The sequence below is a fragment of the Clarias gariepinus genome, chromosome 11 (assembly GCF_024256425.1).
Source record: "Clarias gariepinus isolate MV-2021 ecotype Netherlands chromosome 11, CGAR_prim_01v2, whole genome shotgun sequence".
Classification (NCBI taxonomy): Eukaryota; Metazoa; Chordata; class Actinopteri; order Siluriformes; family Clariidae; genus Clarias; species Clarias gariepinus.
Window position 1 is genome coordinate 26,973,292 of NC_071110.1, and position 14,539 is coordinate 26,987,830.

At 39.5% G+C, this 14,539-nt stretch overlaps 1 protein-coding gene across 7 annotated transcripts in view; it reads left to right on the plus strand.

Moving 5' to 3' along the window:
* The window catches only part of myo18ab (myosin XVIIIA b), a 108,230-nt gene that overhangs the window by 90,867 nt on the left and 2,824 nt on the right, over nt 1–14,539 (plus strand). For 3 of the 7 annotated variants that reach the window (XM_053507700.1, XM_053507701.1, XM_053507698.1), the window contains 8 exons: nt 242–358; nt 4,568–4,651; nt 5,578–5,715; nt 6,082–6,267; nt 6,394–6,533; nt 7,927–7,971; nt 11,215–11,337; nt 12,403–13,878. In XM_053507700.1, the coding sequence (XP_053363675.1) occupies nt 242–358; nt 4,568–4,651; nt 5,578–5,715; nt 6,082–6,267; nt 6,394–6,533; nt 7,927–7,971; nt 11,215–11,337; nt 12,403–13,870 (2,301 nt within the window). In that variant the 3' untranslated portion in view covers nt 13,871–13,878. The remainder of the gene's footprint in view (nt 1–241; nt 359–4,567; nt 4,652–5,577; nt 5,716–6,081; nt 6,268–6,393; nt 6,534–7,926; nt 7,972–11,214; nt 11,338–12,402; nt 13,879–14,539) is intronic. The other 4 variants (XM_053507704.1, XM_053507699.1, XM_053507702.1 and 1 more) reach the window with 3 other exon arrangements.

Here is a 14,539-nt window from a genome sequence, read left to right on the forward strand (position 1 = left end):
AAAAGTTGTTATTGTGTGGGTGTGTGTGTGTGTGTGTCCTAAATTCTTATGCGATTTTGTTTAAGGAAAAGCAACACAAACAAAAGGGAAACTTAATCAACGGCTTTGGGTCACCTACTTGACATATTGACAAATGTTCTTTGAGTTGATCCCTCATATTTCTATATAATAAAAAATTTTAAACATCCATTTGTAAATCCTTATCCGCTGTGCTGCTTGTTTTTCTGGTTTTCTCTCCCAGTTGGAGGAGCAACTGAGCCGTGTGCAGCGGGAGAAGAACGACCTGCAGTCACGCATGGAGGAAGACCAGGAGGACATGAACGAGCTCATGAAGAAGCACAAAGCGGCTGTTGCCCAGGTAACTCTTTTTTTTTTTCCCTCTCTCTCTGTCTGGACTCATGTAACACACTGCCTCCTTCTCAACCTTGTCAATATATTGAAAGCAGGAGGGTGTGTATAAAGCCTGACACCAGCATTCAGTTTCTTAGAAACAGCACCAGCTAATGGCACCGGTCCCTGGCTGGCACAGTATTATTTTTAGGTTTGTTATTTTGTGAAAGCTTGGAAGAAGAAAAAAATCTGCGTTGCAAAATGTTTTGCAGTGGTTTTGATCTATTTGCCGTTAAATGTTTGCACAGCTCATGTCATTATTTCTTACCCTAATATAATATATATAATACATTTCCTACTCTAATGTAATTTACTGCTGTGTTCTTTTCCGTTGTGGAGGTGAAGATGGTTTGCACCCTTTTTTGTCCTATATTTTTTATTTCCTTTTTTTATTGTGTAATTATCATTATAGATGTTGAAGTGTTTAAAAAAAGCATAGGTATAATATATTTTTATGGTTAGGAGTTCGAGTCTGGACATCAATCGTTCATTCTTGTCAATTTCTCTGCCTAGAATTTTATTTAACAATTCATTGGTCTTTCCTAAAGTTTATGGCCTTATGTTTATACAGGTGCACACAAGTGAATTTTACACAATGCAGCTAATTACTGATAGAATTTTATCGTTATAACATCACTGTCTTCTGATCTTGAACCTTAAAACCTTGAGAGTGTTTTTTTTTTTTTTTTACTTTTTTTTATTTAATACATATTCCACACATTCTGTGCTAAATGCAGCATGTTTATGATGGGGACTTAAAAAAATAATTATTTATTTAAGAAATATTGCACGTTTTTCCTTGTTCTTTAATGAACATTCTCTGTTGTTAAAAGAACATCTTTTAATCTGAAAGATTTTCTCGTCACTGAGTCTGATAGCAGTTTCTTATATTTATAACAATATAACAAACCCAGATATATTGATAAAATTTTATTTGTTCTCTAGTTGTGTTTACTAAAGTTACTAGTTCCATGATTTGGTAATACTGTGCTTTGGAAAGACAGTTTCCTAGCTTGCTTAGTCCCTTAAGATGCCAGAAAGCTCCACATCTGGAACTAGATTTTACTTTTAAGTATTTTTTGATAGTTGCAAATGCGAGTGTTTTTTTTTTTAGTGCTGGAGTAGGTTAAAGTGCCCCTATTATACTTTTTCAAATATGATCTTTCATGCAGTGTGTCATGTAGCTGTATGTGAACATAAACTATCTGCAAAGTTGTGACGCCGACAGTGCACAATAAATGAAGTTTTTGTTTCTTAAAAAGAGTCGGCTCACATTCGCCTAAATGAGTCGTTAGCAATTCTAATATTTTTCTGATCCACGTCACTGCGTAACATATTTGCATACTGTCCACCCAGGTTCCACAGTGCGAACAACTTGCCCGCTCACAAACTTTACCGTTTCCACGAGGATTAATGTTACATGATATCAAGAAGACGCTGTATCCTGCACTTACCACTGAGAAACGTCCTGCTCCAGTTGTGCTTGCAAAACAGTTTCTTGTCGATGTGCCACTTCAGCCGTTTCATCGTCAGACTCCGGCTCGAATTGATACGATAAAACTGACGCCATCTTTTCTATGTATTGACGGGTCTCCAGAGCTGTCATTTAGTTATGGTAATAGGCGTTTCATTTTCCAACACACGCTGTAGCGGTAGACCAATCATAAATCACCACGCCATCTGACCAATCACAGCAGTAAGGGCTCACGGAAAGGAGGGGTTTAGACAGACTGAATCTTCAAACTGCTTCACACGAGTCATTTACGAATCATTTAGAAATGGGGTAAAATTAAATCTCTTTAATCTAAAGTGTTTTTTGACCTTGCTTTTCTCTTCCTTTAAAAGTAGGTGGACCTCCTAGGCTCTTTTATAATCTGTAGATTTTTTAAAACCCTCTGGAGGAGACCTGCAGTGATTTAGCACACCTCTTAAATTTGTGTAAATTTCAATAATATAGTAGCTAATACGTTTCCCTTATTTATGTAGACCACAGACTAGGCTTTCATAATGTGGCTGATGTAAGTACAGTGGGGAAAAAAGTATTTAGTCAGCCAACAATTGTGCAAGTTCTCCCACTTAAAAAGATGAGAAAGGTTTGTAATTTTTATCATACGTATACCTCAACGATTAGAGACAAAATAAGAAAAAAAAATCCAGAAATTGTAGGATTTTTAAATAATTTATTTGCAAATTATGGTGAAAAATAAGTATTTGGTCAATAACAAAATCTCAATACTTTGTTATATACCCTTTGTTGTTAATGAGAGGTCAAATGATTTCTGTAAGTCTTCACCAGGTTTTCACACACTGTTGCTGGTATTTTGGCCCATTCTTGTTGAAGTTTTGGGACTGGACAACACAGACTTTCAATTCCCTCCAAAGATTTTTTTTATGGGGTTGAGATCTGGAGACTGGCTAGGCCACTTCAAGACCTTGAAATGCTTCTTACGAAGCCACTTCTTCGTTGCCCGGGTGGTGTGTTTGGGATCATTGTCATGCTGAAAGACCCAGCCATGTTTCATATTCAATGCCCTTGCTGATGGAAGGAGGTTTTCACTCAAAATCTCATGATACATGGCCCCATGTTTTTCTTTACACGGATCAGTCGTCCTGGTCTCTTTGCAGAAAAACAGCCCCAAAGCATGATGTTTCCACCCCATGCTTCACAGTAGGTATTGTGTTCTTGGATGCAACTCAGCATTCTTTCTCCTCCAAACAGAAAGTTCTATTTTGGTTTCATCTGACCATATGACATTCTCCCAATCCTCTTCTGGGTCATCCAAATGCTCTCTAGCAAACACCAGACGGGCCTGGACATGTACTGGCTTAAGCACGGGGACATGTCTGGCAGTGCAGGATTTGAATCCCTGGCGGCACATAACCTTTGTTACTTCGGTCCCAGCTCTCTGCAGGTCATTCACTAGGTCACTAGGTGTCTTTAGGTGACAGCTCTTTGGTCTTGGCCATAGTGAAGTTCGGAGTTTGACTGTTTGAGGTTGTGGACAGGTGTCTTTTATACTGATAAATACGTATAATGATAACAAGTCCAAACAGATGCCATTAATACAGGTAACAAGTGAAGGACAGAGGAAGTTACAGGTCTGTGAGAGCGAGAAATCTTGCTCGTTTGTAGGTGACCAAATATTTATTTTACAGAGGAATTTACCATTTAATTCATTAAAAATCCTACAATGTGATTTAAAAAAAAAAAAAATCTTATTTTGTCTCTCATAGTTAAGGTACCTATGATGAAAATTACAGGCATCTCTTATCTTTTTAAGTGGGAAAACTTGCACAATTGGTGGCTGACTAAATACTTTTTTTGCCCCAGTCTATGTTAGATTCATGTGCAACTGATGTCAAACTTATGTCAATGTACACATACCAAAAAAAATTATTTACAAATTATTTTAAACTTATGGAAAATAAATAATCCTGGCAGATTGTTTTTCGCACAGAACTGAGTTCATGAAAGTCTTGGGTGTGCCCATAACTAAATTATAACACACAAAAATACCTTTTATTTGGGTTAAAGAGACTGATGTGCCTTTGTTTTACTCAGTAATTCACGACTTTTCATGAATATGTAAGACTTGTTAACACCTAGCTCAGGTGACACCAGGTTTCCCCAGGACTCCCATTGATGTCTCAATTGTTCACACCTACAGTATACACTCAGAATCCTCATACAAAAACTTGGCTCACTGAGGCCAGGGAGAGAAACAAAAAAAAAAGCCTTGTTTCTGAAACGCCATTCACTGAAATGCCATTCCTATGCACATTAAAAATAAATAAATAAATAAACAACACAGCAAAAACATGTTATATTGTTTTATGATTGTAATAAAGCTGCTAAAAATCAATGCTCGTTTTGTCATGCAAAAGATAGTGTTTATATATTATATAGTATATATTTGTATTTGATGCATTTCTGAGGAATTATGTCTGCATTATTTTTTTTATAAATCTATTCATATCGGTGCACATGTTTATCTACCTTTTGATCAGCTGCCTTATATGTGCCTTAATAAATTTCTGAAAGAAATAAAGTTGTGTTTTATATCCCTTAGGATGTGTGATATACAGCAGTGTATGCAGTAATGGTTTTAGATGCCTTTCTACATTGAGTGTGTTGTGAACGACTGACTCCTCTTTTATCTTCTTTGCTGCCATACAGTCCTCTCAGAGCCTCGCACAGGTCAGCGAGCTCCAGAGTCAGCTCGAGGAGGCCATGAAGGAGAAACAGGAAATCCAGGAGAAGGTATGTCCACAAACAAAGAGAAGCTAGGTGGGCCACTGCATTATTAGAAAACTGGTTTTGTTTTAACACAGAGCGTGAACAGATGGAAGTAAATGTAGTATGAGCCAGCCTCGATTAGCGCTGAACTCTTTGTAAATCATTAGGTCTCATTAAGCGGTTGACTTATAAATGAAATAAGTAAGCTTTTCTCAGTTTTCAAAAGCTCCCGTGACATTAAGATCAGGACACAAAAGATCAGTGTCTCACTCTGCTCCAAAAAAGCGAAAAGCTCTAGATAAGGATCAGATCATGTCACTCAGCAATTATCCATGCTGTTTCAGTCAGCTTATCTGGTGCTTACTACAGACTTACAGATATGCGGATAAACAGGCCAGAAGAGCCGAACCACAGGCTGCACAATTTCGTTCCAATTGCCTTTGTGGAAGAAAAATTAATGCCTCAAACACTTAGGATAGGTCGAGAAACTCAAGGACATACAAAGCCTCTTCTGTTTTCATCTTCAGTTTCATCTGAAGTTCAGTTCAAAAAGCAGCGGCTCCAGGCCTGGCTCAAAAGTCAATATCTGAGCAGTCATTATTCCGAGCTGCAAAATTCTTCACCTCTTTGAAAATAAATGAGAGCATGCTCAGAGATGGAAAACAGAGGTGCCAGAAGGGCTTTTGAATAATGCATTCGAGAGGCTGGCAATTAAGAATCCAATGCAGTATGCTGGGCCAGGTCAATAGAAAGTGGCAGAGCACTTTTAAAGAAGGCCACCACAAAGACCCCGTGGCGACTCTCTATAGACAAGTTTTGACTCATTTCACACAAGATTAACAATATGCAGCCCCGAAAGTTTTATAAGAAACAGATCAGATCCCACAGCAGATGAATTTCGCCGTCCTGAGTTTATCAGAGTGTGTCTGACTCTGTGCATGCTTCGACAGCTCACTGCGCTGCAGAGTCAATTGGAGTTCCAGGAACAGTCGATGGTGGACAAGTCTCTGGTCAGCAGGCAAGAGGCCAAGATCCGTGAGATAGAGACCAAGCTAGAGTTCGAGAAGACGCAGGTGAAACGTCTGGAGGTGAGTGGGCAGGGCAAGTGTTTAGTTTGTGTGGACTGATCTATGGAAAGTGGAAAAAGACCAAAAGCTCAGCCAGCACAACATTTAAAAAATATTACTTTCCTCTGTGTAAACTTTTTCAGCGTGTTAATATATCGTTATCTATACACTAAGATGTCATTATTTAGGTTATCAGGTTATAGATGGCTAAATCCAAATAAGCCTTTATAATTTTAGGCCGCGAATTGACTCATTCTTTAGTTTACTTTTATTAATTTTTTTTTTATTTAAAGGTACATGCATTAGGAATGAAAAGCCAATAAGTATTGTCTTGAATAACTATGATTGATGGTTCTAACACATTCGATGGATTTCTCTGTTATGTAGAGTCTCGTGTCAAGGCTTAAGGAGAATGTGGAAAAACTGACAGAGGAACGTGACCACCGTAGCACCAGTGAGAACCGTGAGAAGGAGCAGAACAAACGGCTGCAGCGTCAAATACGTGACCTCAAGGAAGAGATGGGAGAACTGGCCAAAAAGGAGGCTGAAGCCAGCCGGAAAAAGCACGAGCTGGTGAGATGCACATCCATCAGCCTGTCAGTCTGTCTGTCATGAAATACGAGCACAGTACAATATTTGTGAGGTGCTCATCACACTTGTCCTGTTTTGTATCTGTGCTAACTCATCATGTTCCCATAGGAAATGGACATCGAGAGCTTGGAGGCTGCAAATCAGAGTCTTCAGGCAGACCTGAAACTGGCCTTTAAAAGGATCGGTGACCTGCAGGCTGCTATCGAAGATGAGATGGAGAGTGATGACAACGAAGATCTTATCAACAGGTAAACTTCTATACTGCCCATCTTTCTCTTTCACTCTCTCTTTCACTCTCTACTTTCTCTCTATTTGTAGTACAGGACAGCTAGTCCCTGCCGCCTGTAACCACTCTGTGGTTGAATCTATTGGTCAGACAAGTTGCTGTCAGTTATTACTCATTCTTACTGCATAAAATTCTTATTTTCTAAGAATTATTTTCATAATCAGTTCATTAGTATTCATGTCAGTAACTTGATGTCGATTAAATTTGTACGCATTTTATAAGCGGTTCAATTAAATGTTTGCAAATGTTAATGGTTTTCACTTTTCGTGATAAAAGTGCTTTACATAATTATGCAGAAAGCTGCTGTCACAGTAAGTTTGCACTGTCAGGTGCAAAAAAAAAAAGTCTGTTTCTGTCTAGAAATGTATAGATAGAGTACTTTATTAATGCCTAAGGGAAATTGCACAGTATAATATCACAAATCATGTTTGTTTGGCTTTCCTGACGTTTCCGTCGCCTGCTGATAAAGATGACAAAAAACATAATCAACTGAACACACAGCCAACTGATTCATGCCGGCTCTACCTCGGGATCTTTCTGTAAATCCGTGGAGGTGCATGCCCTTGTCTGAGCATTCTTTTTTATTTTTTTGGTTAAATATAGATGCTACATTATTTCAGTGCAATTTTTTTTTTTAATTCAGAATGATATCTTATAATTGAGGCATGGGTTGAAAAGCCAGTCACATGACACTGAATTTAAGGGTAATTGGATTGGTTCGCTATGATGTCATTTCAACAAGCAATTTACTTAAAGTTGAAAGGAACAAAAAAAAAAAAATCATAATTACTATAAATCATAAAACATAAAAAGCTGTCTAGTAAACTTTTTGTTCTCAGTGATTCAGTGACTCTCTCAATCACCTCCCGATTGACTAATTGACTGAGCAAGTCACTGATTTACTGACTGACTCACTGATTTTAAGATAAACTGAATTGAGTTTCAGGATTACGGACTGATTTACTGACCCGCTGACTGAGTAATTGACTGATTTACTCATTTTTAGGTCTTGCTAGCATTTAACAAGCTACAGTGGGAAAAAAAAAACTGCATTTACATGCGTCAAAGTTTTGTATGTGGAGAATGAGGGTGAAAAAACCTTGCGCTATAAAAGCCAGGTCATAACAGAAAGGCCTCAACAAGGATAAAATTTATTTACACCAACTGCTTCTGCAAGATTGATTGAATTTTTTTACTTTGGACCTTTTGAACTTTTTCCTTTTCATTTCATTTATCAATTTGTCTGTCTGTCTCTCTGTCTGTTAATTTTTTTTGTGTTTGTGATGTATGCCCGTCTCACTTTACTTTTCTCTTTTTCTTTCTGTCTCTGTTGATTATTCATCTTCCATTTCCAGCTTACAAGACATGGTGACTAAGTATCAGAAACGAAAGAACAGAACGTGAGGAGCCTGAGCTATTGTTTGAGCTCACCTTAACCTGGTTTGGTTTTTATCTTTGGATAATATTGCAGTATCCAAGCTCCTTATGAGAATATGACCCCGCAAACAGGATATTAATATCAAATATGTTTTTTTTTGTTTGTTTGTTTTGCTTATCATCATACTGAGGCTCCAGGTTATTAGTCCACGGCCCAGTGATACTGCAATACACTCCATAGACATGACAATTAACATCACCTGTTTCTATATGATTATATCCACCATTTGTTTTGCATGAGATCACATGCTATACAGTATAATCCATGCATGCTACTGACCACATGAGCCAAGCATGATTTTTTATTTATTTTTTTTCTGTGCTATATGTACATTCTACTTAACCATGCGCTTTTGGACGGCTGTAGTCACTGTACTGACTGGTACGTAAGTATGTGTGTGTGTGTGTGTGTGTGTGTGCGCGCGCAAATAGTGCCTCAACATGTCAATTGAACTTGTGTTCAATTTTTTCCAGGACGCCTCAGCACTTTCTACAGTTTGTACGACACCACAAGGATGTGTAGACACTAGAGAGTCACCTCCTCTCTTCCTCTCTCTGTCTCTTCTATAGAATACTGTATACTGTACATATTGTGTCCGTGTCTGGTAAATATTTTACAGTCCGACTCCCGAAATCCAACAGCTTTTGACAGAGAAAGGGGAGGGCACCTTGCTCATCAATCTTTTAACCATGCAAGTTTAATAATGCATAACTTGCAAATGACCTGGTAAAAAAGGCCCTCCAGACCAGTCTGCTATTGGCTCACAGACTTGAACCAGTTTCTTGCGTGTAGTTAGTATATTCTGATGGCAACAGCTTGGTGTTTTTAACATACAACACATATTGAATTATGTTTTACAGGTAAAACTTTATTTAACCACAAATAAATTAACTAATCATAATTTGTAAACTAAACTCAAAGCGGCATAGTGACGTAGTGATTAGCGTTGTTGCCTGCACTGAATCTGGGTTCTGACACACTCACAGGGTCCCATAGTGTGTAAGTGAGTGTGTGGGCCCTACGATGGATTGGCACCGACTCCAGGGTGTACCCTGCCTTGTGCCCTAATTCTCCTGAAATAGGCTGCAGGCCCCCCGTGACTCTGTATGAGTCATGGATGAGTGAGCGAAAGTCTAAATCTAGATCGATGAAAATCTTACTCTTGTCGAAATGTTAGCATTCAGCCAAAAGTCCTATTTAAATGAAGTAAATGGGGAACATGTTAACTGATAATAAGTTAATGTAATGTTTTGTTTTGTTTTTTTTATGTAAAAGAAACGTATAAAAAATATAAATTGTTAGTATAACCTAAATCAGGTTGGGCAAGGTGTGCTCAACATCACGTCCCTATTCACACAAGCACGGATAGATTTAGCTCTGTCTACATCGCCTAGCATGAGAAAGTCACCACAGATCATACATACAATTCTTTACAGAATTTTAGAAACTAAAACCATGGGATGCTAAACTAAGAAAGTTTAATTACTCGCATGTAGTCATTGGCGAATCATATAAGTTCTGAATAAAAAAATGCTAATGATATTTAATAGTATTCAAGTTATAAAGTACAGTTCCACATGTATTGTTTACTCCTTGTTGCTATGCAAATTGAAATTTACAATATTCATAGGAATAACAGTTTATAGCACGCAACCGCCAAAGCAAATCTTTATATACATTTTATTCATGTATGTGGTTTTTTTTTTTCTAAACTCATAATATGCTAAATTAATATGCAAAAGTGTTGGTTTGCCCTTCAAGACCGTTGTATGGTTTAGCTAATGATGTGCAGTCAGTGAAACAATTATGCGATCACAGAATACCCTGTGTCCTGCCCAGCCCTAGAGCTCCGTACACAGAATATCTCCCCTCCATCCCTACTCAGGATGCCAGTTTAAAGTCAGTGCACATACAGAAGCACTCAGAGCCAACCTGTCTTTTCTTTGATAAGGGCATGAGGCTTAAGGCATGCTTCTAAATTACTCATCCAACTGTACCAATGTCTCATCCTACTGCAGTGGAATCAATTCAGTTCTTGCTTCCCTGTTGTGTTTGTGTTAGATAAACGTATAATGTTATGATATGAATGTTGATATGCATAGTAAGTGAGTTCAGGATGTGGGAAAAGCAGAAGGTACTCTACATTCTGTAGCAACTTTATTCTCCGTTATTTATTCTTCAGAGGATCGACTACGTCGGTCCCCAGAAGACAGCTAGAAGCATGTTTATCGAAATCCCAATTAAAAGTAGAACTGGTAGCTGTGACCTCATTTGGAGTTTTTCTGTGTTCGTCAACTCTGATTGAAGCTTCTTCTACCATCTAAATCCTCTGGTGCTTTAAAAAAAAAATCTATTCCACAGACAGTGCTACACAATAACTGAGCTATAAGACTAATCTGAAGAGACAGAGAAGAATTGAATTGCAGATCTGGCTAAACATAAATCCCGGGGCTTTATCTTGGCCTGAGAAATGAACAAACAGAACCCAGATGCAGTCAGCCGCTCAGCGTGCAGACCATTAATGTTCCTGCTCTTGGGGAACTTCTGTGTAAGTTTTCCCTCCAATTATTGACAGCACCACTGATCCTCCACTGGCACTGTTTCGTATCTGTTTGCAGAATGCTGCAGTCAATGTACGATAATTAAAACTCCTCAAGTGCTCATTTTCTGACCCTTTTGAAAGTATTTAGAAGCTAGTCCTTCCTTTCTTACATGACCTTAAGAGTTGCTTTTTTTATCTTCGCAAATTGTGATCTTTTACAGGCAGTCGTTGGCAGTTCATAATTTTTTTTTTTTTAAATGCCTAACTGTTAATATTTTGCTGTAATTTAAAGATGAAGCAACTGTTCACTTTTCATTATCCTGGGGTTAAAAGCTGTTTTAAATGTTTTGTAAAAATAAAAACATCAGGAAGTCCCTTCAACTATTCATTATGCTCATTCATGTGCCGAGAAATAAAAAGGCAAAGTCTGCTCAGATAGGATGTCCAGTGCCTGCAAGGTCCCAAGCGTGAGAGCTGACTAACACAAAGAATGGCATTGAGGCTTATAGGCCTCTGCTGATTGAACGCATGTCAGAGTGCTCTTGTTTCTGTGCTATAAAGACATTTGTTTGTTCCGTATTGCCAAACTAACAGTCCCCACAGAATCTGCTTTTAGCTGGGAGCTAAATTTCTGTCTTCATTTCCGTCTTTTTTTTCATATAGTGAAGGAGACTCGGATTCTTGCTCCGAAGTAGAGGACCGAGTTGATGGCGTGAAGTCCTGGCTCTCCAAAACCAAAGGCTCAGCCAAAAATTTGTCAGATGACGGCAGCTTGAAGAGCTCAAGGTCAGTAGTTTGAGGCTACCTTTCCTCTCCGGTTGCTGAACGGATTTCACTGGTTCGCTCTAAACTAGATACCCCCATGCACATAAAGCGGGCTAGGAAAAGGAATAGAGCATTCATTTGCTTGCAGGTATATTTTTCTTACCCACTCACTAATTCTCCTCATTGCCACAAGGTTTGATGACAGCGGCTTCTTTAGAAGCAGCGGCCTGCCTGGCAGATTTATCGACACGCCTGTTGGCCAGCTGGCTTGCCTACACCTGCTCCCCTCTACCAGAGATTAATAGATTGAGCCTGCTGGCTGACAGCTTCGATTGCCCCACATTTGTCTCTTTTCCAGAAGATTTAAGCCTCCCTCTTGAGCCCCTCACAACTTTTAAAAAACTTTAAAGCTTTAAAATCCTTTTCTTCATGTTCTCCATTATTGTGCGTTTGCCCTAAAAATTGGGTTTTCATGCAGAATTTCATTATCAACTTTTATTAAAAAAAGCAACTATGCAAGACAATCAAAGTGAAAATTATACAAGTGGTATTTGTGTGCAGTGGATCTTCAAAATTGATTCAAGTAAAAAGCTTAAGAAGGCACAGTTGATCATTGAATTTGAATCATAGCTAATTACAGTATGTTTGGGTTCAGTTTAAAAGCCAAATTCCATTTTTATTATCTTTTACGTCATGTTCTGTCCTGTCTTCTGCCATTTCTGAGATAAATCCATTGTTTCAAGGAGGATTTACTTATACATACATATATAAGTATAGTATATATTTTCTCAAAGTGAAGACAGTACAGAATAATGCAGTCTGCTATCCACAGTGCTTTCTTATAAAATGAGCTAGTGGTCCTATTAGCAGCCATGTGTTTCTTTTCAGGTGATGGAGAGACCAACAATCCATGCCAAAAAAACAGAAACTGTACTTTAAATGCTTTGTAGAAATCTCTTTTTTTTTATTGTCACACACCGTTTTTTTCCCCATTTCATAATTAATTTTTAATTTCTTTTTCTATATCCTCCTTTCCATTTCTTTCTGGTCTGCTATGATGGCATCGTTCCCTTCAACTCGTTCTAGATATGCTGCAAACTGTGATGTCAAAGAGGGGAAGGAATGGAATGAGAATGGCAAGGAAGGTAAATGTTTAGACCAGAGTAGGCCGGTGTCTGTGATGAGTTCACTCAGTTATAGAAAACGCTCCAACCTTAAGGATTCCCTCGGTGGCAAAGGAGATGAGGGCTCACTCTTTAGCACCCTCAAGGAGAAGGATGACTCTGAGGAACTCTCATCCTTCCGCAAAAGCAAAGCCAAGCAGTCCGATGGCAGGGACTCCTATTCGGTGAACTCCTGGAGGAAGGATGATCTGGATGACAGGGGCTCAGTTATCTCACAGGCTTACTCCGAGGCAGCAACCCGGGCCAGGAAGGGTATGGACAGCCGCTGGTCAGAGATGGACAACAAATCAGTTGTGTCATCTGTAGGCCTAAGCCGAGCCTCTTGGTTGGATGATGATGATGACGATGATGTCAAATCCACTGTGAGTTCAACGAGCATGCTGAGTCGGGGCCGCAGTATGTCTCGGCTCGACGATCGCCACGGTGAGCGTGGCTCAGCAGTTAGTCCATCCCTGAGCCGCAGGAGCTCTGGCAGTGTGAGCCGGAGAAGCCCTGGCAGTGTTAGCCGGAGGAGCCCTGGCAGTGTGAGCCGAGCTGATTCCCGCATGTCGTTAGCCCGCAGCTGCCGCCTCAGTGAGTTTGATGTGGATGATGATGCCATGAGTGTGGCTTATAGTGAATTACACTCCAACTCCTACAGTCCGCATCACTCCTCCAGCGGCCGAAGCATGTCTGTGCCCCCACAAACAAGAACAACTGACCCCGATCTACCTGGTGCCCCCGACCTCAAACCCGTAGGCCACCGCAACTACCTCGACCCAGCTCTGGAGGCAGCCATCAATGAGGTGTTGAACTTCAAGCCCATCAAGTTTAAGCGTAGCAGCCTGGAAGACTCTGAAGCCGAGACCGGCAAGCCGAGCAAGTGTGGGGAGGAGGATGACGATGAGGCGAAGTGTCTGAGGTCTGGCAGGGACAGCAGTCGCAGCTCCTTGAGCTCAAGGCGCTCTGCTTCAGCCGTAGACTTCCATCGCTCTAGCAGCAGCCTGAGCACCCGTAGCAGGAAGAAGAACAAGAGTAGGAAACGGAGAAGCCACAGCTCTGATTCGTCTGAAAATGAGCGTAGAAAAAGAAGGTCCAAGAAAAAGGGCAAAAAAAAGAAGTCGAAGAAAGAGTCATCCTCATCATCCTCCTCTGAATCCGAGTCTAGCTCAGAGTCAGATTCCAGCTCGGGAGCTTCCACAATCTCATATAAGAGTGCTAACAGCGTCAAGAGAGCTCCAGTTAGGAAGGAGTCAGCTTCTGAAGATGAGATAGAGCCTGGTGGATCTTCTGATGTAGCGCCACCACTCAGCAAGAAAGAGGAGAAGAAAAGAAAGAAGAGCGTGGACAGTTTGATGATGAAGTATCTCTACAGGGCAGACAGTGACTGAAGATGGCAGTAGGTGATGCCTGGTTTGAAGTGAAGTGTGCTCTACGCATGTCCATCTCACCTTAATACATTTCTCACTTGATGAGCATTTTTTTGTTTACCCTTTTATCTTATTCTAATTCATTCTAACCTGCTCCCAGTTAGAAGTTTGTTGTGTGCATGAATTACTGTATATTTAAAAGTAACAGAAGTTTATTTTTAAAAACATGTCTCGAGTGAATCAGTAATTGCTTTTGCACTTATTCCAATTTAAAAGGGGTTTTATGTTTCATTTGTTGAAATGTCCTTGTGATTAATTACTCCGAACAAACATAGCCAACGGAGTAACTGAAGTCAATTCAGAGGTAACTATAGATTTCCCCTCTGGTATTTTAATTTAGCTATAATTAAAACAGACCATTGATCTGTACAGCCTGCTAGACATTGCAAGTACAAGTGAAGTACAGCAAAAGCTTACCCAAAGCATAGTGAGTTTTTAGTTTAGGTAAATATTAGCCATAGTGACACTCAAAAGTTTCTGGTTAAGGGGACAGATTGTGTGTATCTTCCTTTGTATTTTCTCCTGAGATGGTATCCTATGTACACCAATCAAACAACTGGCATTCGACGTTGATGCGTCAAAAGCAGGAAAATTAAGCAATCGTAAAGATCTTAGTGATTTCAACAAAGT